The 18,733-nt window shown below is 41.0% G+C and overlaps 1 protein-coding gene across 1 annotated transcript in view; it reads right to left on the reverse strand.

Moving 5' to 3' along the window:
- The window catches only part of dtx1 (deltex E3 ubiquitin ligase 1), a 96,741-nt gene extending 78,928 nt beyond the window's left edge, over positions 1 to 17,813 (reverse strand). The window contains exons 1-2 of the mRNA XM_088935651.1: positions 16,294 to 17,813; positions 14,508 to 15,382 (exon numbers count right to left, since the gene is read on the reverse strand). Of these exons, the coding sequence (XP_088791777.1) occupies positions 14,508 to 14,766 (259 nt within the window). The 5' untranslated portion in view covers positions 14,767 to 15,382; positions 16,294 to 17,813. The remainder of the gene's footprint in view (positions 1 to 14,507; positions 15,383 to 16,293) is intronic.
- Between the last annotated feature and the right edge of the window lie 920 nt (positions 17,814 to 18,733).

The following is an 18,733-nucleotide window of genomic DNA, read 5'->3' on the forward strand; positions in this document are numbered from 1 at the left end:
TCCTGGAAGACTAAACAGGAAGAACAGAGAAACCCATAACTGCGAAACCTCAGGCTTCCCCAAAATCACAGCGCCGACTCTCCAACCACAAGCCAATCAAAAAGTTCAGCTTTGAAGCAACTGTTTGAATTGTTCTGGCTTTCTCTCTTTAAATGTTATAATAATTGACCACTTTTTACAACGTTAAATCTCGCTTGCTTGTATATCCAAGAATACTGTGCCGTAGCTTGCAATTTTGAAGGATTCAAACATATACACTGAATGAAACTGTTTCAATACCATCAACCAGGTGTGTTGCTACAAAGAGATGTGAATAGAACAATTGGTCTCTCTCCTGTTCTGCTCTGTGGTGAAGGATGAAGCACACTGAGACAGCACAGACACAAGCACCATCCATCCGTCTTCAAACTGCTTTATCAGTCCAGGGTCGCAGGGCAGCCGCAGCCTATCCCAGCAGGCACTGGGCACAACCTGCATGGGACGACGGCCCATTGCACGGAACACACTCACGCCAGGGCCCATTCTCCCAGAAGCCACATAACCCACCAGTAAGTCACTGGACTGTGGGAGGAAACCAGAGCAGCTGGAGGAAACCATGTGAACACGGGGAAAACATGCAAACTCCAGCAGACAGCACCCCAGGGCCCCATGTGCTTCAAATTCATGTTTTTTTTCTATATAACCACATTATACAGCCATTATCATATTATTCATATTGACTTTTGGCTACAAAAAGAATTAAAAAGGCATAAAGACTTGAGCATTCTGCATTTCTTTTTTATGTTTAATGGTGATAAACTTCTTAGAAGAGAATTGCCACTTGTCTTATTTCATAAGGTTTAACTGCATTACAAAAACATTTGGCACCGTCAACTTAATAGTTCTCTGTACTATATAATCACTTCTCATTTAGCCTGTTGCAGTACATACTGTATACTGTGATATCTGACAACCAGAACTGTCTCTTTGATTATGTCGGTGATTTTCTCCGAAAACTGGCTTCTTGTGAACTCAAAAAACCTTTGCAAAAAATATTTTTAAAGATTTCTGCAGTGAGCAGCATTCCCAAAGTTGCTTAAAGATATGCCCCCAATTTTATCTCAATCGTTTCTGATTTTGGAGAACTTTGAGCTTTTATCCATTCCGTTACGTACGATTCTTTAGTTCCCCTTTCAGCAAATAATCAAAACAGAAGTGAGGACAGGGCCCAAACTGGAATTCTCAAAGGCTTTTAAATTCATGGAATAAACTTTTGTTGCACTGTCCAGTGAAGCTCATTGTTACAGCGCCTACGGTATACAGCATTTCGTGTGCCTTCTTTTTCCTCTACGAGGTTCTTGAACAGCTAGATTGCCAACTGGTACTTCAAAAGGCAGAACTGACAGCCAAAGCCGGAGATGCAGTTCTTCCATGACTCCGATTTATTTCACTAGGAGCATGATTAGAGAATTTAAGACTCAGAATTTCAGGTTATTCCAATCAAGTGCACACTACTGCTTTAATTAAACTTTTCTGCATTTAATTGGAATATTTAATTAAATACAGTTAAGAAATAGATTAAAAATGATATAAATTATCCTTTTAACTGGGTCAGCCACACTTAATTTGGAGAGGCCACTTCTCAGGTCAGTGCGGCTGTTCAGCTGTTCTGAGGACCTGCAGTCATTCCGTGGGATCAATCAGCTCCAGTGTGGATTCTTTTCACTTTCTGCCTTCAAAGCTGTAACAGGATGAGGACAGCTCCGTCTGATTAAACACAATAACAAACACACAGACGTACACAGGTAAATCCAAGATCAATTCAAGGTTTTTTGGTCCTCATTGTCAAAGACATGCTTAAAATATTCCCAGGAAAAAAAAACTAATTGTCACAGAAACCGCATGCACTTCCTGTAAAACACTGTTTCTAATTAAGCCACAACACAACACCAAATGCCTACTGTACATGAAGTCTCAATTTTTTAAAATGGTGAGTTTTCTTTTTTCTGTTTTTTTTCTGCTAAGATGTATTGTACAGGGCAACGTTCTCGTTTTATCATATTTGCAGTGTATATACATTTGTTACTATAATAGATAAAACACCAAAAAATAGATTTACAATAGTTTTCTGCACTGATGTGTATTATTATAACATTGTTATTTAAACTATAACATTGTTATATATAGTTTTAAAGTAGTATTTTTGTTTCCCAGATAATTGTCTGTTTCACGCTTTAAAGACATTTTTGAAAAGAAAGAACAAAGGCTGTTGTAAATGTTATAAATCAGTGACCAGTGAACTCAAAGAAAGGGCTAGAATACACAGTGAAAGACGTTTTGCAATTAACCAATTTCAAGTTTTATTAAGGAAAAGGCTGGATCAGACCTTATATAAAGCAGATGCTTAAGTATAAATACTTAAAAACACGAAGTAAACTATGCTCAGTAGTCATTCAGTTTTTTAACAAACTAAAGGCCTTTTCAAACAATGGAAAATGTGTTTATTTATTATTTTTAACTCTGTATATAACTCAAGATTTACTCAATGTAAGACAACAAACTGGGGATATCTAGGATGGGTGTCAGGTTTTATCAAGTTGCCTGCAGTATACAATAAGTAACCAGAAATAGAATTATTTATTGTTTCCTGGAGTTTTATGTATAAAGCCAATGATGTTAGTGCCCTTTTACCCTCTTCAGAGTTCATATATGCTGGAGGTAAAGAGGCATCACTTACAGATTTAACTCAAATCTTCTATTAAAATTAGTACTTGCTCCATTCCCCTTAACAGAGAATGAACACAGGCATGAGTCACTGAAAACACCACCTTAAATGATATATTACTGTACGTGAAAGTATTATATAGTATACAGAATTACATAAACTGTATACTGTACTCTATATGTGTTATTATGTAATAACTTCTCAAATAAAATTAAAAAAGAACACATCACATTAGGCAAAGACATTACTTTCAAAGTTTTATCAAAAACAAAAAGTCGAAGAAAAGGCCGTATTAAGAATATGGCTACATTACATTAGTCACTGGGAGCCCGTGGGCAGGAGCACTGTACAGCACAGAGTCCTGTAGAGGGCAAAGTGACATGACAAACGCATTAGGAAGAACAATGTGATTCCCAGTACTGTACTGCGACAGTAACTGCTGACAAACGAGCAAGGTGATGATATTGTTCTTTATCACAGCATGCAATATGAGGTTTTTTTTTCAATCTTGCATGTTAAATGGCCAAAAAAAACAACACACTGCTTCATTATAAACACACACTGTACTGTAAACCCCACAGAGAAGATGTCACTGGAGCGCACTGCAGTATTGGATACAAAGGGTACTGGTCCAGTACATTCCACCTGGCTTTCCTGTTCCAAGCTTTCTACTGACTGGGTTTAGCATTTAGTTGCATTTACAGCAGCAATCAAGCAAATGCAAAGCAAAAATTAAAAAAATAAAATGAGAGCCTAAATACAAACATAAGACCTATTCATTTTTAACAGAATCTCTCTCACAGTGATCTCAAAAAACCGAAAGAAACCTTCCAAGTTTCTTTTTTGAAAACCAGGGGCTACTGTAAGTCCAGGTCCAGCAATGTCAGTAATTAAAAGTATCAGATTTGAGGATGAAAGACTACATTGCATATAGAACAGGCTACATTATTGTGTCTTTAGAACTAGTTATACTCTGGAGAATTTACAAGCTCTTTTGCTCTTACACAATTAGCATTAAGAACAAACAGCAAAGAGATAAAGCCACTGCTTTTGAATGCTGGGCAGCAGAATAAAAAGGAATTTACAGCCAAGATATGTTTTCTACTTATCTCCCAGGAAAGACTTCAAGTTGCATACTAATGCAAATTCTCCTCCACAGATACAGTATATGGAGCAGAGCTCTGAAACAACCTGACTGGGAGAGTCAGGACGGTCATCACCTGGACTCTGCACGATGAAACATGGTCAGCTCAAAATTAAATAGCTTCTATATTTGATTAAAGAATTTACTAACAATAATATAAACATTGTCACAGAAACCACATGCACTTCCTATAAACATACAGTAGTTTCTAATACTAATCACTGAGCTTTTTGGCTATCAAAAACCTTAAAACAACAAAAAATGTTCTGTATTGACTGGGAAATTATTGGCTCTCATGTGCTCAGCAGATTTTCTACATGGGTGGTTTAGAAGACACTTCTGCTTTCATGATCACTGGACAGTTTCTGTGTGGATAACATCCTGGAAGGTTGTGAACACTTTTCTTTTGAAAAAAAGTTTCGTCCTTTAATTTCTTACATCGACTGGCTGGAAGGGACTACCCAGTCATACTGCCGAAGGTGAAAAAAACAGAAATGGGAATGTGGAAATGAAAACTGATTTCAAAAAACGGACATGAAACAGATGCTGAAATCAAAAACCAGGAATTCACCCCAGCTCCATGTGGAATTGTGTGGAATTGTGCTCCACGCTTACGTCTTTCGAATGGTGTTTATTAGACGCTTCTTCCAAGCTGTACTGTTTCTAAAAGCCCTCTTCTCTGTGACACTGCCCAGAAATGGGGGAGCAGTGGGTGCACACGTGTCAACCGTAACTCATGCAGACAGGACAGGTCGATCTTGTCACTCTATGGGAGGAATGATTTGCCTAAGCCTGGTCCTGAAGCACAGCGAGACTGCAGCTGTGGCTATGCTGGGCTTGTTTAGAGAGTGGGGCCGGTGAGGTCACCCTATGCAGGCAGATACACCGTCATTCAGGCAAGCATAGCAACCCATCCTGGCACAGATGCACACTGTGCCCAGCTGCAGAATGCTTCCTACATGGGGATAACAAGCTAACCCTCTCCACTCCGCATAGCACTGACTGCATGTACAAGCTTGCTGCTACAACTTCTCTGACAACAACTTTTAGAGTCACCCACTATTTTAAGCATATATCTATCCAATTTGGATTCAGCAGTTATTAAATTTACCAGCCAATCCCTACCCTGCAGGGAACCTTTGGCAGCATGCCTTTACAAAACACATATTTAAGGATATAATTTTTTCTGCATGCAAGTCATCTGATAAGGCAAACCTTATTGTATCTGTTTCAATATTCACTGTGGGACCCTGGTTTGGTAACTTGAATACATGCAATAAGAACAGAATTGCATGATATACTGCAAGATAGTGAAGGTAGCCAGCAAAGTTATCGGTGCACAACAGGCACAGCTGCTAGACATCTACAGCAAACAAGCAGTGCAGAAGGCCAGTATAATCACTGACGGTCATGGCCACCCCTTGCACAGTGAATCTGAGCTCCTTCCATCTGTGCATCGATTCAGACGGCCCAGATATTAGTGCAATAGTGCACAGTTATGCTTTATTCCCACACCTATTCAAATGCTCAATTTACACAAATAATTTATTGATTGTGATATTTCATTTTCAGAATATCCAATATATATTTTAGGTATGTTTCACTCGAAGATTCAACTTTATCTGTTTTGGACAGTGAGGATTGAATGTGTTAAATGTATTATGTACATCTTTTCAACTGCCTACAGAACACATTTCCCTCCTGGGATAATAAAGTAAGTTAATTCACACATTTCTGCATAAAGGTTCTCTTGTGTTCCCAGAAATACGTGAAATATCCTAACAGATTAAGCAGACACACTTCAGAAATCTACATGACTTTGGAAGACAAAGCCTAAAATTATAAGAACAAACGAAAGATTGTTCCATACTCCCACAACCCTCTGGGTAAAAAGTGCCTCTTGTTCTTGGGTCTAAATGCACTTTCATGTAGATTTTCCATGTACATTCTTCCTATGTCCCCTGGTTCATAACCAATGTTTAATCTGAAGAAGTGTAATAACTGTAGAAACTGATCTTAACACTTCTTTTGGCAGTCTGAAGAAACAGGATGCAGTTCAGTGGAAAAGTCATATTTCTGTCTTTAATACAAGCAGGGAGATAATAATAATAATTAATTGCCTACACTTATATAGTGCTTTTCAGGACACTCCGCTCACTCCCCAGAATTTAAAATTCACATGACACTGCTACAGAACACCTTGTTTTTGGAGATGAAACTTTTAAGTGTTTGAAAATCTCTATCGAAATACAAAGTAAAAGTAAAATTTCAGACACTAAAATCTCTGAAATAGTATCTGCCACACAGAGACACATAAAACCATACATGTTTACAAACAGCTGTACTTGTCCTCATGCATTTTAAGTCAATTTACAGGACTATAAAAATTGGTCCTTGACAAAATGGAAAGAAATTTCCGACCATTATCAGGTCGCTTGATTTAAAGAACAGGACCTGGAGCTGGAACACACTTTCGGGAAAACAGTGCGAGTTCCTGCCGAAGTCCCTGGCCTCCTCACACAGCCTCATCTGAGAAACAGCTCTAACAGAACCACTGTGGCTGGCTTTTTCATCACACCCTTCCTGCCCCTTGTCATTTTCAAGGGAAAGAGAATCTGTCTGTCTTGTTGACGTTGTTTTCTTCATCTTAAACTTCGTACACTGTTTAATGCACCAGTCCTTCTTAAATCCCAACTGGGATTCCTTATGTTGAACTGAGGCATATGGCCTGAGGTAAAATAGGTAAAACCTGCTTTCTGCTGTAAACCAACACAGCCAGCCTTCCTGCTTTTAGCTGTAGTTACAGATGCAGGTTTAACAACTGCCATATAGGAGGGTGAACTAGTGCTTTACTGCACCACTGTGAACAAGTGCCATGGAAGAACACAATGAGCAAATGGGCACTTAAGAGCCTCATGAAGAGAAGCAGGCAACTGCAGCTTGGTAATGACGTGGTGCCTCTGGTGAGAAAGTCTTTAAAGAGAGCTGTAGCTGAAGGTTCCTTTACAAAACAACGGCAACAAATCAAGCCGCACTTAGCCTAAGACACTAGCTGCAACGAGACAAATACAAGAGACAGCATTTGGAAAGTTTAAATCATAAACAATGTGCAACAATAAAGCACAACAAAATCTGGGTCAAAGCATGGACTGGTACAAATCATGATGCATCAAAAAACAATGCAAAGCTTCGTCAAAACCCTAGTAATCTGGGGGGGAAACCACTGTGGTAAGGGGACACAAAACTCAAGCAGTGGATGTCAGATTAATCAAAGCAAAGCACATAGCGCACATTCCCACAGAAGAACACGCTAGTCGAGGACTGGGAAAGGATCATGTCAAGAGCACCCCCTTTTCACTCACACTTGTATACCAGTCTTTTTCTAAATCCTTTCAATTCACAGATTGCTGTCTCTCGTCTTTGTCTGCCAGCAAGGTCTTGCCGTTACCCTTTACTTTACAGCAAATTTCACCTTTTCCTTGTTTGCCTGTCCCACCTCTTCCTCTTTATCTCCTGCCCTGTCCCTCTTTTCTTCACATGCCTAACGACACCAGCGTTACACCTTTCGAGAAATGCCCCGGGATTTTTAATGACTAAGTGTCCTCACACCTAATAGTGTCCTCAGTCACATCACACTGGGGCATTACTTCTGGTCAAGAGAGAAGAGAGTCACTTACTCTTCCTTCAACCTCTCTTGCAGCAGTATCCCAGTTTTCTTTGGAGACCGGGCCAGGCCCAGCCTTGCTGAGCTAAGCCTCTAAGCTCGGATAGTACCAGGTTACAGGTGGCATCTGGGCATGTCCTCTCTGTCCAGGGTTTTATTGAAGGGGGTATTTGAAACCACAAAAATAATATGACACATCTTACAAGAACAAAATGCTGAGTTTAGTGGAAAAGCAGGACAAGGTGACTCATAAACAGATCTGGGCCTTAAACATCTTGGTCATTTCCAGTAAGACAGCTGGCCAGCAGGTCAAAAGGCCGAGGGAATTTCAGAGTTCTGCCAAAATGTCACAACACAAATGCTTCATCTCCTTTTTCAACAGCCTTCATTTCTTGTGTCCAAAGAAAAGAAGCCTTAAACCCCCCCCCCAGAAAAACAGCTTTAACTAGGCTGACATGGTATTTGTATCTGGCTCTTAATGCATAAACCACTCGCTATTTTTGCATTCAAGAGATGCAACTGAAGCAATTCCTTGTGTTAGGTTTGTCTGTAAATGTCACAAAGCCTGTAAAAGACAAACAACAAAATGCCTGTTTCAGTCTGCTCAGGCAGCCTTTCATCACTGACAATACAGCGACAGAGCAGTCGCACTGAAATAAAAAACTTGACTGCCTAAGCTCACTGAAGCTGCAAGGTTTGCAGCATTAAATCTGACTTTACAAGTCTCCACAGTGAACAAAAGGTATTGGTGGTGTAAAGTCCGGAGGCTGTGAAGTAAGACCCTTCTCAATTTTCTAGAAATCTGTCACCTGAGTAAAACAGATCTACCTTCCCACCACAAGTCACCACAAGATTAACCCATTAGAGATGCATTTCCACTGAGGTACGTGGAAGAAGCTCAATTCAGCACAAAACTAGGGCTGCATACTGGGTTTATTTTTTTAAATTTACTACAAATTTGAAAAGCTGGAACTCTAGGTAAAAATTAAATATGGGGGAAAACTGCAGTGACTGTGATATAATGGCAGCATTAACACCCATAATATTCCCTTCTCAAAGACAGGGTGCAACACTGCAGAAGGAGAACTAACAGATAGCCAAAATGTCAGACAAATTCAGAAGGAGTGCCACTGATGCCAGGTGATATACCCTTTATGTTCTGCTCATTTGCAGCCTCCGTTTGGCATTCTGTGCTTGATTCCAATAACCCTGTGCAGAGGCAAGTACATTTGCGTGAAAGCAGCTTCGTTCAATGAAAATCCCCTCAAGCAGAAATCAGTTTATTGCCTGCCAGTCCTGCCATCTCCCTTCCTGGTCTTGTCACAGCCCTGGTGTGAGCAATAGGTGTCACTTCATTAGTGACAGGAGATGTGGGATGCCAGCTTCTCCTGAAAACCGCTATGTTTACAGTCTGAAGGAGACATTTTGCTAATTGATTTACCTTGGATCTTGGAATGGTGCCTCTGGCAGACCTTTGGCAACAGAGAGCAGCAGGTGTTGCTACATTGCTACCTCCACTGTCACCAGATCCGAAAATGAGATTAGAGAGCTCTGAAAGCATTCACACGGTCAATACTGAGGGACTGGTGTCCAGGCCCTTCACAACCAGATCACTGTCTTTTGTACACTGAACTGTGCATCACAGTGTTGATTCTCTCAGACTGTTTATCCATTTTCTAACTGCTTTAGCCATTATAGGGTCATGGAGGGGGGCTTTCAAGCAACAGTCGCAGGGCAGGGACACCAGTCCATTGCTGGACACACACACAGACACGCACACACTCACAGCAGAGCCAGTTTTCCCAGAAGCCTATTATGTAATTGGACTGTTTAAGGAAACCTGAGCACACAGAGGAAACCTATGCAAACACAGGGGTAACAGACAAACTCCACACAGACAGCACACCAAGAATTGAACTCTGAGCCCCAGCACTGTGAGACAGCAATGCTAAACGCTGTGCCACCATGCCTCCTCAGACTGTACAGTACATATTCATTTTATATATTCATTTCTTTTCTATGAATTTGCACCTTACTGTAAATCAGAAGATTTCTTGTTTATTAAAAAAAATCAGCACGGCTTTTCTTGGTAGTCTGCTTGGGGTTACAAACATCTTATGAATGCAAGATTCTGCCCAGTCCACAGCTTGGAAGTTGGAATAAAGTGATGGACTCTAATACAGCAGAATAATATAAAAATATAGCAGAGATAAGAACAGCTGTACATCAGCCCACTACACGCCTAATCAGCCAAAGATTTCTTTCACCTTGGCAGCCAGTTCTTGTTTGTTTTTCCTGCTCTGGCAGAAAAAGTAAAAATGAAAATAATGCAAGAGTACAAGCAGCTCAAGAGAATGACCTGCCGTGTCGATGCCAAAGTGAATAACAGCGTCAAGGATAAGCAGCAAAACGGGTCTCAAGTGCAGCGCTTGGGGAAGTCAAAAAGTAAACCTGCTTTTCCCTCACAAACTGTATGACACAAAGGGGCTTCATCCAATCTCACAGGTTAATACACAAGCAACGCCAAACATATTCCAACACTTTTTACCAGTGGCTGTCTGTTTAACCTCAATTCAGGTACTTCTTACTACTTAAGAACTGACAGCAATTCACCAAATAACTTCAAGAATAAATCTGCATATCATTTTTCAAAATGTGCTAATTGTAGGCAACTTGCATATGGGCCTTAGTGTTGGCTGATGAATTGCATATTAGCCTCTATAACTCCTGAGATAAAGGTTAATAGACAGGGATCCAAAAATTCAAATTGATCGCAAAAGACAAAAGCAATGCTACACTTCTTATTAATTTTAGTATCTAGTCAAATCAAGGCAAAGGGCCTCATTCATCAGACGTTTCCAACATGTGGAGAGAAACTACAGGATTTTAAACAGGAAAATCAAACACTCAACATACAACAGAAAGCGTTATGACAAAGAATAAGGCAGGCCACTCCATCACTTAGAATCACAGTAGTACACAGGAAAATGGTGATACATCGCTATCATGTCCAATTTTGAAAAGACACTAGCATCTCTGCCTTGACAGACTTGGGAATTTGTTGTATAAATTGATAATTGTTGGTTTAAAAAAGGGTTTTCTAATTGAAATTTGAGGCTCACATTTCTAGTTATATCCTTGAGTTCATTCTGCTGCATGAGGCACCTTTGAGATAAGACTTCAGGTACATTGTGTGCCTACTAATTATTTTTAAAATATTGCTTTCCATCTACAATTAATAGTTGCTAATGATTTACAACTTGATTCTCAGCACTATATTGGGAGAAATCACTGTCAGAATGAGGAGTGGTTTTCATGCTCCTCTGTTATGCCTGTATAATCATTTAAGATTAGCAAGCTTCACAGCTCCTGACAGGAGAGCTAATGCTGATTGGAGGACCGGCATGTCTCTCGGTGACATCACTGTAAGGCTGCAGATGCCCAGGAAGTTGCAGAAATCGTTTCCTCCAGAGCTCTTAAGGCCCCAGTGAATCCAAACCTTCACTCCTTCACCCAGCAACATTCAAGCAATTCTGCACTGCCTCTTGCACAATCATGGCCACACACAGCTGTTTTGTGTCCATTTTCAAGTTTTTAAATGTGTTGTTGTAATCAGTTCTTGTAATAATGCAAATTCCAAAAGTCCTCATTACATGAAGAGTCATTCTCAAAAGTCATCTGATAATTTCGGCAGTTTACAAATACAAAAAAAGGCAGAGCACATCGTCTAAATATAACATGAATATGACGTTACTGTAAATCAAACATACCATAATTGCAGCAAAATGTCCTGTCAGAAGACATTCAGGTTTATAATTCAGATGAGATTTAAAGAAGAACTGCAGTTCCAAATTCTCAACTAATTATTAAAATCACAGTAACAAAATAAATTAATTGACGATATCACAAAATGTTACAAATGCCGAATAAAGCAAAAAAAAAAATCTTTACCTTTGTGCAAGAGCTTCATGGGCTGTGTACCAAATGCCGCCGCACTTCAGTGACGTGGCGGAAGTGTGGACTTCAAGCGCGCGAGTATTCCAGTGGGCCACAATCCTTTCTGCTGCTGCTTTTCCAATGGTCAAGTACAGTACATGTCGGCAGACCATTTTAAAATATATAATTTTCCTATCTCCGCTCTCAGTTTGAGGAAATTGAACGTCGTCTCGTTTATCCCCGCACAAACGTAGTGACACATCGTGTGCATTCATCTTGAGCCGCTCGACTCAAGAATGGGCGAAGGAAAACGTGGCGAGAATTCGCGTGACTTGAACCGCCCCTTCGTGCGCCCTGGTCGCTGTAGCGATTAATGTCATGCGATGTACGTGCAAGTAAATAAATACAGGTAGTGCAGCAGACATTTCACAACAGAATTGTTCCAACCTGATCTGCATTCTGGAGTTAATAAGTAAGTAGTATTTATCGGCAAAACCGTCTCGAAGTTGATATGTTACATTCAGTTCAACTGCACTCATTCGAATCCGTAGTCTATTTAAAGTATCTGGAAAAAAACGTGTCGCCTTGTATAGTATGTGTCGGTTTCATAACATTAAACATGAATTATTACACCAGCAACGTTTGCTTGGTCTAAAGCACGCGCTTTATTCCAACAGAAAATAGATTGTGTTCAAGTATTGTTAATTTGGGATTAGCACGTTTATTTAAATTGTCTCTGCTTTTGATGTTTTTTGTCCATGAAGAGCAACTGAAGAAAAGAGAACGCAGGGGGGAGGTGATATCTGTGCTTGGTAGAAAAATAAATATATCGTCACGATTTAAGTGATACTTTGTATCAGTTATATTTAAGACCCAAGTTAATATGTGCATAAAATATAGTTGTATGTCTAAGATAAATATTGCCATTGGATTAGAAGAGACGTATTCACAGGATTGCATGTTCTCAGCGTAATATGGCCTGTTCACATCACCAGACGTTTTGTTGCCTCATTCTGAATCAGAGACAAGGACCACAACGTGGTGCTATAATACACAGACCTGAAATTTCGGCTGTTCTGTGTTGTAAAGTGGATGTTTTTCACATCACGGTGAACGTTTTATTTTAATTTTGTGGTGTGAAACGCACTCATCAATGCCGATTCTTTCTAACCCCGAAGTATAAAAGTAGTTTTGCAGTTCCCCCTTTAAAACGTTAGTTCCAACCACAAAGTAGCATTACAGTACTAAAAAAAGTAGTTCGCCAAAAGCAACTTGTTTAATTTCTCTTTCCTTACGGAGTATTATTTATCTTTACACTACTTACCTAGATAGAGTATTTGGACATAGGTTTGTTAGGTGGATCAGTGTCTACCCAATAAAAGGCAAGTACACTTGAAATAAGAGAATACAAAGCAAAACCAGTATCCCAAAACAATATCCTGACTTCAGCACCCAAGCTGAAGCATGCCACAACCTTGCTCACAGACTTTCAACCAACTGGTAAGAGTTGAGAGAATAAGTTATTTCAGCTGTAAAATGTGAACCCTGTTTCTGATCTTTACTAGTTTCCAGCAGCTGCGTTGTCAGGTTTTGTTGCCTTTCTGTAATGCAGTTCTCAAAACATGAGAGATACTCTTTTTTCCCCCACAGAGCGTTTGATGTTGCAAAGCTGTTATGTATTTTTCTGACCTGAGCATCATAGCACAGCATCTTCACATGACCCCACACTTGACACCCAATTCATAGGGGTTTTGCGTCCCATATATAACATCTTTAACCACACCCTTACCACAAACACAAATGTTATCTCTAATTCGCAGAGAGCAATCGCAAATTGTGCATTTACCATTATCCATCCATTTACTAACTGCTTCACCCAAGGTAGGGTCACAGGGTCACTGTGTCCTGGAGCCGCTCCTAGCAAGCGACCCCACAAGGTTTAGTACACCCTGGAACCAGACTGTCGCAGGGCACACAGACAGATATACTCGCACTCACAACAGGGCCAGTTTTCCCAGAAACCAGCTAGCCCACCAACATGTCTCTAACTGTGGGAGGAAACCAGAGCACTTGGAGATGCAGAGAGAGCACCCCAGGAACTGACCCCAGGGCCCCAACCACTGCCCTGCTAACCACTGCACCATCCTGCAGCCCGTTCACAATTACTGCTTCTTCAAATAAAGCGCAAGGAAGACTCTCAGTGTGAAAGGAAGAAATTGACAGATGATCCAACAGTGGGCAGTGCTACATTTTACATTCCTTACATATCCTTGAAGAGCAGCAAGAGACGTTTTCATCAAGCTGACACAACATGTGCAAGCCACAGGGCATTTCCCAAAACTAAACAATTACCTAGGGAGCTCTTTGCCCACAGGAGTCTGCACCATCGTGCTGCACACAGTCTAACTCGAGCTTCCACATCAAACTAGTCTTCAAGAATTGTTTTTATGAATTATACAGGACCTAAAACCCAAGGTATGCAACAGCCTTTGCAGGAAGGAGATGAACTGAACAACGAGATTCAATCACAAAAAGGCAAGTTTTAGATTCCTGACTATTCACAACATGCCTGAAGAAACCTTTGAAAGATGTATACCACACAAACCAGACACTTATGCCTATAAAATAAAAATACAGGCACAAGCATATCTCATTTGTAAAATTACCCACTGTACAGCCAGAGAGCATTTTCTTTTTTTCCCCACTTTCTTCGTTTCCATTCAGACTTCTCTATCCGCACGCGCTAGACCAAAATTACTCATTTAGTCCAAAATGACTTAAGAGTTTTACTGTACCTATTAGTACAGCCAGAGATTTCCACAGAGGCAATCAGAGTTAAGGATCTTGCTCACAGGTGGAACAGTAGAGGGAAACGCAGGATCTGAACCCCCAACCTCCCAGTTCAGAAGTCCAGAATCCTAAGTAACCCATAATACAGTCACTTAAGTCATGAGCCTTAAATCCAATGCCAGCATGTTTCAATTTGTACTCTGGGAGGCTGGCTGCATTTATCACCCGGCCCCCCGTGACCTCTGCAGGTGTAAACCCCCTGGTTTTACCTGTGTCTTGGCGGAACTGATGCATAGACTGCAGGTCTATGATGTAGGGGACCAGCTGGGGGTCCACTTGTCCCAACACCACTGTGCCCCGGGAGTCACTCTTCAGCACGTTCTCGATGTGGTGGCACACTGCGGCGCTGTATGGCCTCCAGCGCCCGTGCTCGTTCAGCCACTCCCACACCACCACCCGCGCCAGGTTCTGGGGAGCGTACCCCAGTCCGTTCACGGGGATCATCAGAGCGGAGCCAGGTCGCGCCATCTTCCCGGGTCTGTCAACCTCGCCCTCCCGGCCCGTAAACGCCCCCTGAGGGCACCCGACCCAACGAGTCCAGCGGCTTCACTCAGGTTATTCCACCAGAGAGTCTTGGGATCAGTCAGGATCTCATCGTACACCACCTGAGCACGATCTCTAAAACATGGTCCATGTGTTTAACAGACTTTCAGATGGGCAGGATCCATATGATGTGGGCTCTGATTCAAGATGCTACATTGTTGTTGACTGCGGCGCAATGCTGCCTTTAAGGCATGTTCCTGCTACATGAACTGCCACCGATGCGATTTGTCGATCTGTAATTTCCAGTTTTGAGAATCCACAACAGAAAAACAACAACACTAAAGTTCCCCCTCCTCTCTGCCAATAACCCCCGCCCGCAATACAAATCCCGCTGTGTTGGGGAAGAGTGTTCAGTTACCACAGCCTCCTTAGCAATCGCAGGCTTTGTTCATCGATGGCTTTCTGAGATATGGTTTGCAGGGGATGTCCCAAGAAGTATGCAAAATCACATTTTATGTGAAGAAAAAGTTATCTTGCTTTTCCACTGAAGAACTAGGTGCCACGTCTACAGATTCCACGTCTAGAGCAGCACAAATTCTTCCTGGCAAAATACAACAAAAAAAGTATGGTTATAGAATCAAACTTGAAAAAAAATGGTTTATCAAATAATGAGAAAATGTCTCCAAAATGCTTGTTTACAAAACCTTGAACATTAGCTTTTTGTTCAATACTGTGCTAAAAGACTTGCAGTGTTGTCCAGTAACTACTGAACTAGAAATTCCATATTTGAGTCTTGATAATGGACCTAAAACTTGTTTCAACCTACCTTAAATTGCTGCATCTCACAACTTTAGTAACACTATCAGGTTGAGTAAGATGCAGTGTATGTCAATTATTCGATATAATGTTCAAATATATGCCCACACGACTACATGTACCTCATAAACAGTAACCTGCACTCAGACAGCAAGCAATAGTACAGAGGTGAGCCCTGAAATACTCAGCCTGCTGAGAGCTACTTCATATTAAAAAATAAAAATGTGCAATCATTCCTGAAGCTTGCCATCGCGCCCTGGGATCTCGGTCATTATACAGAAGTATATAGATGTGTACACAATGTACACGGAATATTATTCGCGAATGACTGTACCTTAATCTTCATCTTGGGAAAAGCAAGCCTTTACAATTTGTTGATATTGCTCGCTGGCCGAATCTGGAGCACTACTCCACACAGAACATTTAAACACATTGCACTACGTCGTGCACAGACAGTAATTCGAGAAGGATGACTAAAATTAAAACGGCATATTCGCGATTAATCCTACAATCCTGATGACAATCAAATTATGCGGGTTATTGTTTCACTCAGACTGGTTTCAGTGTGCTGCCCTATAATGATACCTGCAGGTGTTACTGCATACAGTGTAGAAAAATGCATTTTTAATGTACAGGAAAAAATAATTCATAAGGATAATTATCATCCAGAATAACAGGACTACGGAACACACTTACAATAACACTTCTTCACTTCGCTGTTGTCCTCCGAGCTCGCTCTTTCGTCTCCCCGCCTCCCTCTGCTGTGTTTTAATTCACCGAGATTTTTTTAATGGGTTATTCGATGTATAGATGACATCCGAAATGATTCCGTTTCTCTCGCTATCTCGGAGTATTTGACAGTCCAGGTCGTTATGATCCGAGTTCGCAATCTCGTTAATCCACAGGAGAAAAAGGAAAAAAAAATAGATGTTCCGGTTATTATTTTTCCAAACGTGTGCAGTACGCGGTCTTGATTTTCCCCTCACTCTAGGGTTCGGGTGCTTGTTTCCTTTGTGCGTCTGTCAAATACAGACGAAACCAGCGCTGTAGTCCTTTCATCCAAAGCGTCTTAAAAATCCGTACACATGAACAGACAAACGGAGGTCGGGATACACCTGTATATCACGGCGGATCCTCAAAAACAGCAGCTCCAGCTCCTGAACTACTGTCCTGCAAGCCCGGCGCTAGCTCTACAGTATATTAGATACGCTCAGTCCAAGATCACACTACAGCTGGATAGAAATGCCAACTGGGATAAACCCATCACCCGGGCTTGCTATGTCGTTCTCCAAAATGTTCATTTTGATAGACGGGGAGTGTGCTCGCCGCGGCTCTCACTTCAAAGGAGAGGAAACGGCCCTTTCTCTCGACAGATAAATGATTCTCAAATGTGCTCAGTGTTGAGAACAGCAGCAAGCTGTTGCTCCAGATCGAGGAGTCTCTCTGCGTGTCATTTACAGGGGATAACATTTAGAAATGAGCTGCTGTTTGCTCTAAATTTTTTTTTACCTATAACAAGTCTCGGGAAAGCCTGGACATAGCACATTCTATCAACTGAAATCATATTTCGGATTAGGAATCGATATTATACGTCGAGACCTTATTATTCAAAGGCTCTCGATGTTATTATTGTTGTTATTAATAAGCATAACAATGTATCGCTTGGAATACATTTCGGATGTACTGATTAGAACTGCTTTCACACGAAGCACTGCGAAAATGACGAGCTCTGTCCCGAAGTGTTTGGCAAAATACTGATGAGAATCCAAATCCAAAACTAGTGATTGGTCGGGGCTCCGGCTCCGTTCTTGCAACAGCAAAGAAAGCACCAGGAAGATATATTAAACACAACGTAATAAACAAAGGTATCTCATCTGCTCACATCTGGTTCCACTTAACGTTTGATGTTAACTACAAGCCGAAAGTTGCCAATATTAATATCACCACCCCTCTTTTTTACGACTTTTTAGTACGAGTGAGCAAACAAAACCAAAACACCTCTCTCTTTCTCTTTTTTTTACCTCTTCGCAGTGGAAAAATAACCAGCTGTCTGCATCGTGTCGATCGGTACTGTTTAAAGAGTAAAGAAGATAACGGTACCCCCGGGTCTATTTACCGCTCGCTTCGAGCTGTTCGTGTCGCACTCGCTATTTCTGCGAAACTTCGTCCTAAGAATCGCCAGCCCGTGACTGGATGTGTTTGATGCACATTTCACCGACTAGCAGAAAACCAAGCCACGATATGTTGACGTGAGATATCTAGCTCTGCAGACATTCGCCCGCTGATAGAAATAGTCGCATACAGTATGTACCTGCCTGTAAGTTGGCACCTGTTTTTTTTTTCGTTTTAATTAGAATAAACTGACTCGGAAATATCAAACCCAGAACGCAATAAGAGCTCTCCTTTTCGCTACCCAATGTAACCCCCCTCCCTCTCCTGAGACGCCACATTGATTGCTAATACAATCAACCGATGGAAGATTAAAAACAGCCGAAATGTTTTTTTCTGCCCTCTAGCGGATAGGACGACAATTACAGCTTTGCTTTTCCTTCCAGTACTGCATGCTTGAAATCCGCCGCTTCCTTCCCTTGGTATTTTGTTAATTAGTTCAATGTATTTTTTTTATTGTATCCGTTTTCTAATGTTTTTATTTCCCCATGTCCATGCATTCAGTATAGATTGGTGTGGACTGAGACAACAACAACAACAACAACAACAACAGATCAACAACATATTTCAAAGGGAATCAAGACCTCGTAAGGAAAAAAATAGGGACACTTCTTTTTCAAAGTTTATTTCTGTTATTTTTAGATGCTTACTATTTTCTAAACGTACACGGGAAGTCACACAGTGGTTTTACATTTCTCTTGTAATACCTTCCGCACGGTGCAAACTGTGGTTACCGCTATTACACAGTCACACAGTGACTTCTTACAGAGCCCGTCCGAGCACTCTGCTGTTTCACACGTGGGTCTGAATTCAATCAACAGATAAGGAAGAAATTAAAATAACCCTGAATTCCGGACAGGCAAGTGAAAAATTCTGTCACACAATATTACCTTCACCATCTTTAGTTTTCTTTAAGAAGATGAGAAAGCTTGGCGGTCAGTAGTTAACTGATCCAGGGATCTCTTCT

This window comes from Atractosteus spatula, chromosome 17 (genome assembly GCF_055471065.1).
Source record: "Atractosteus spatula isolate fAtrSpa1 chromosome 17, fAtrSpa1.hap1, whole genome shotgun sequence".
NCBI classification, from domain to species: domain Eukaryota; kingdom Metazoa; phylum Chordata; class Actinopteri; order Semionotiformes; family Lepisosteidae; genus Atractosteus; species Atractosteus spatula.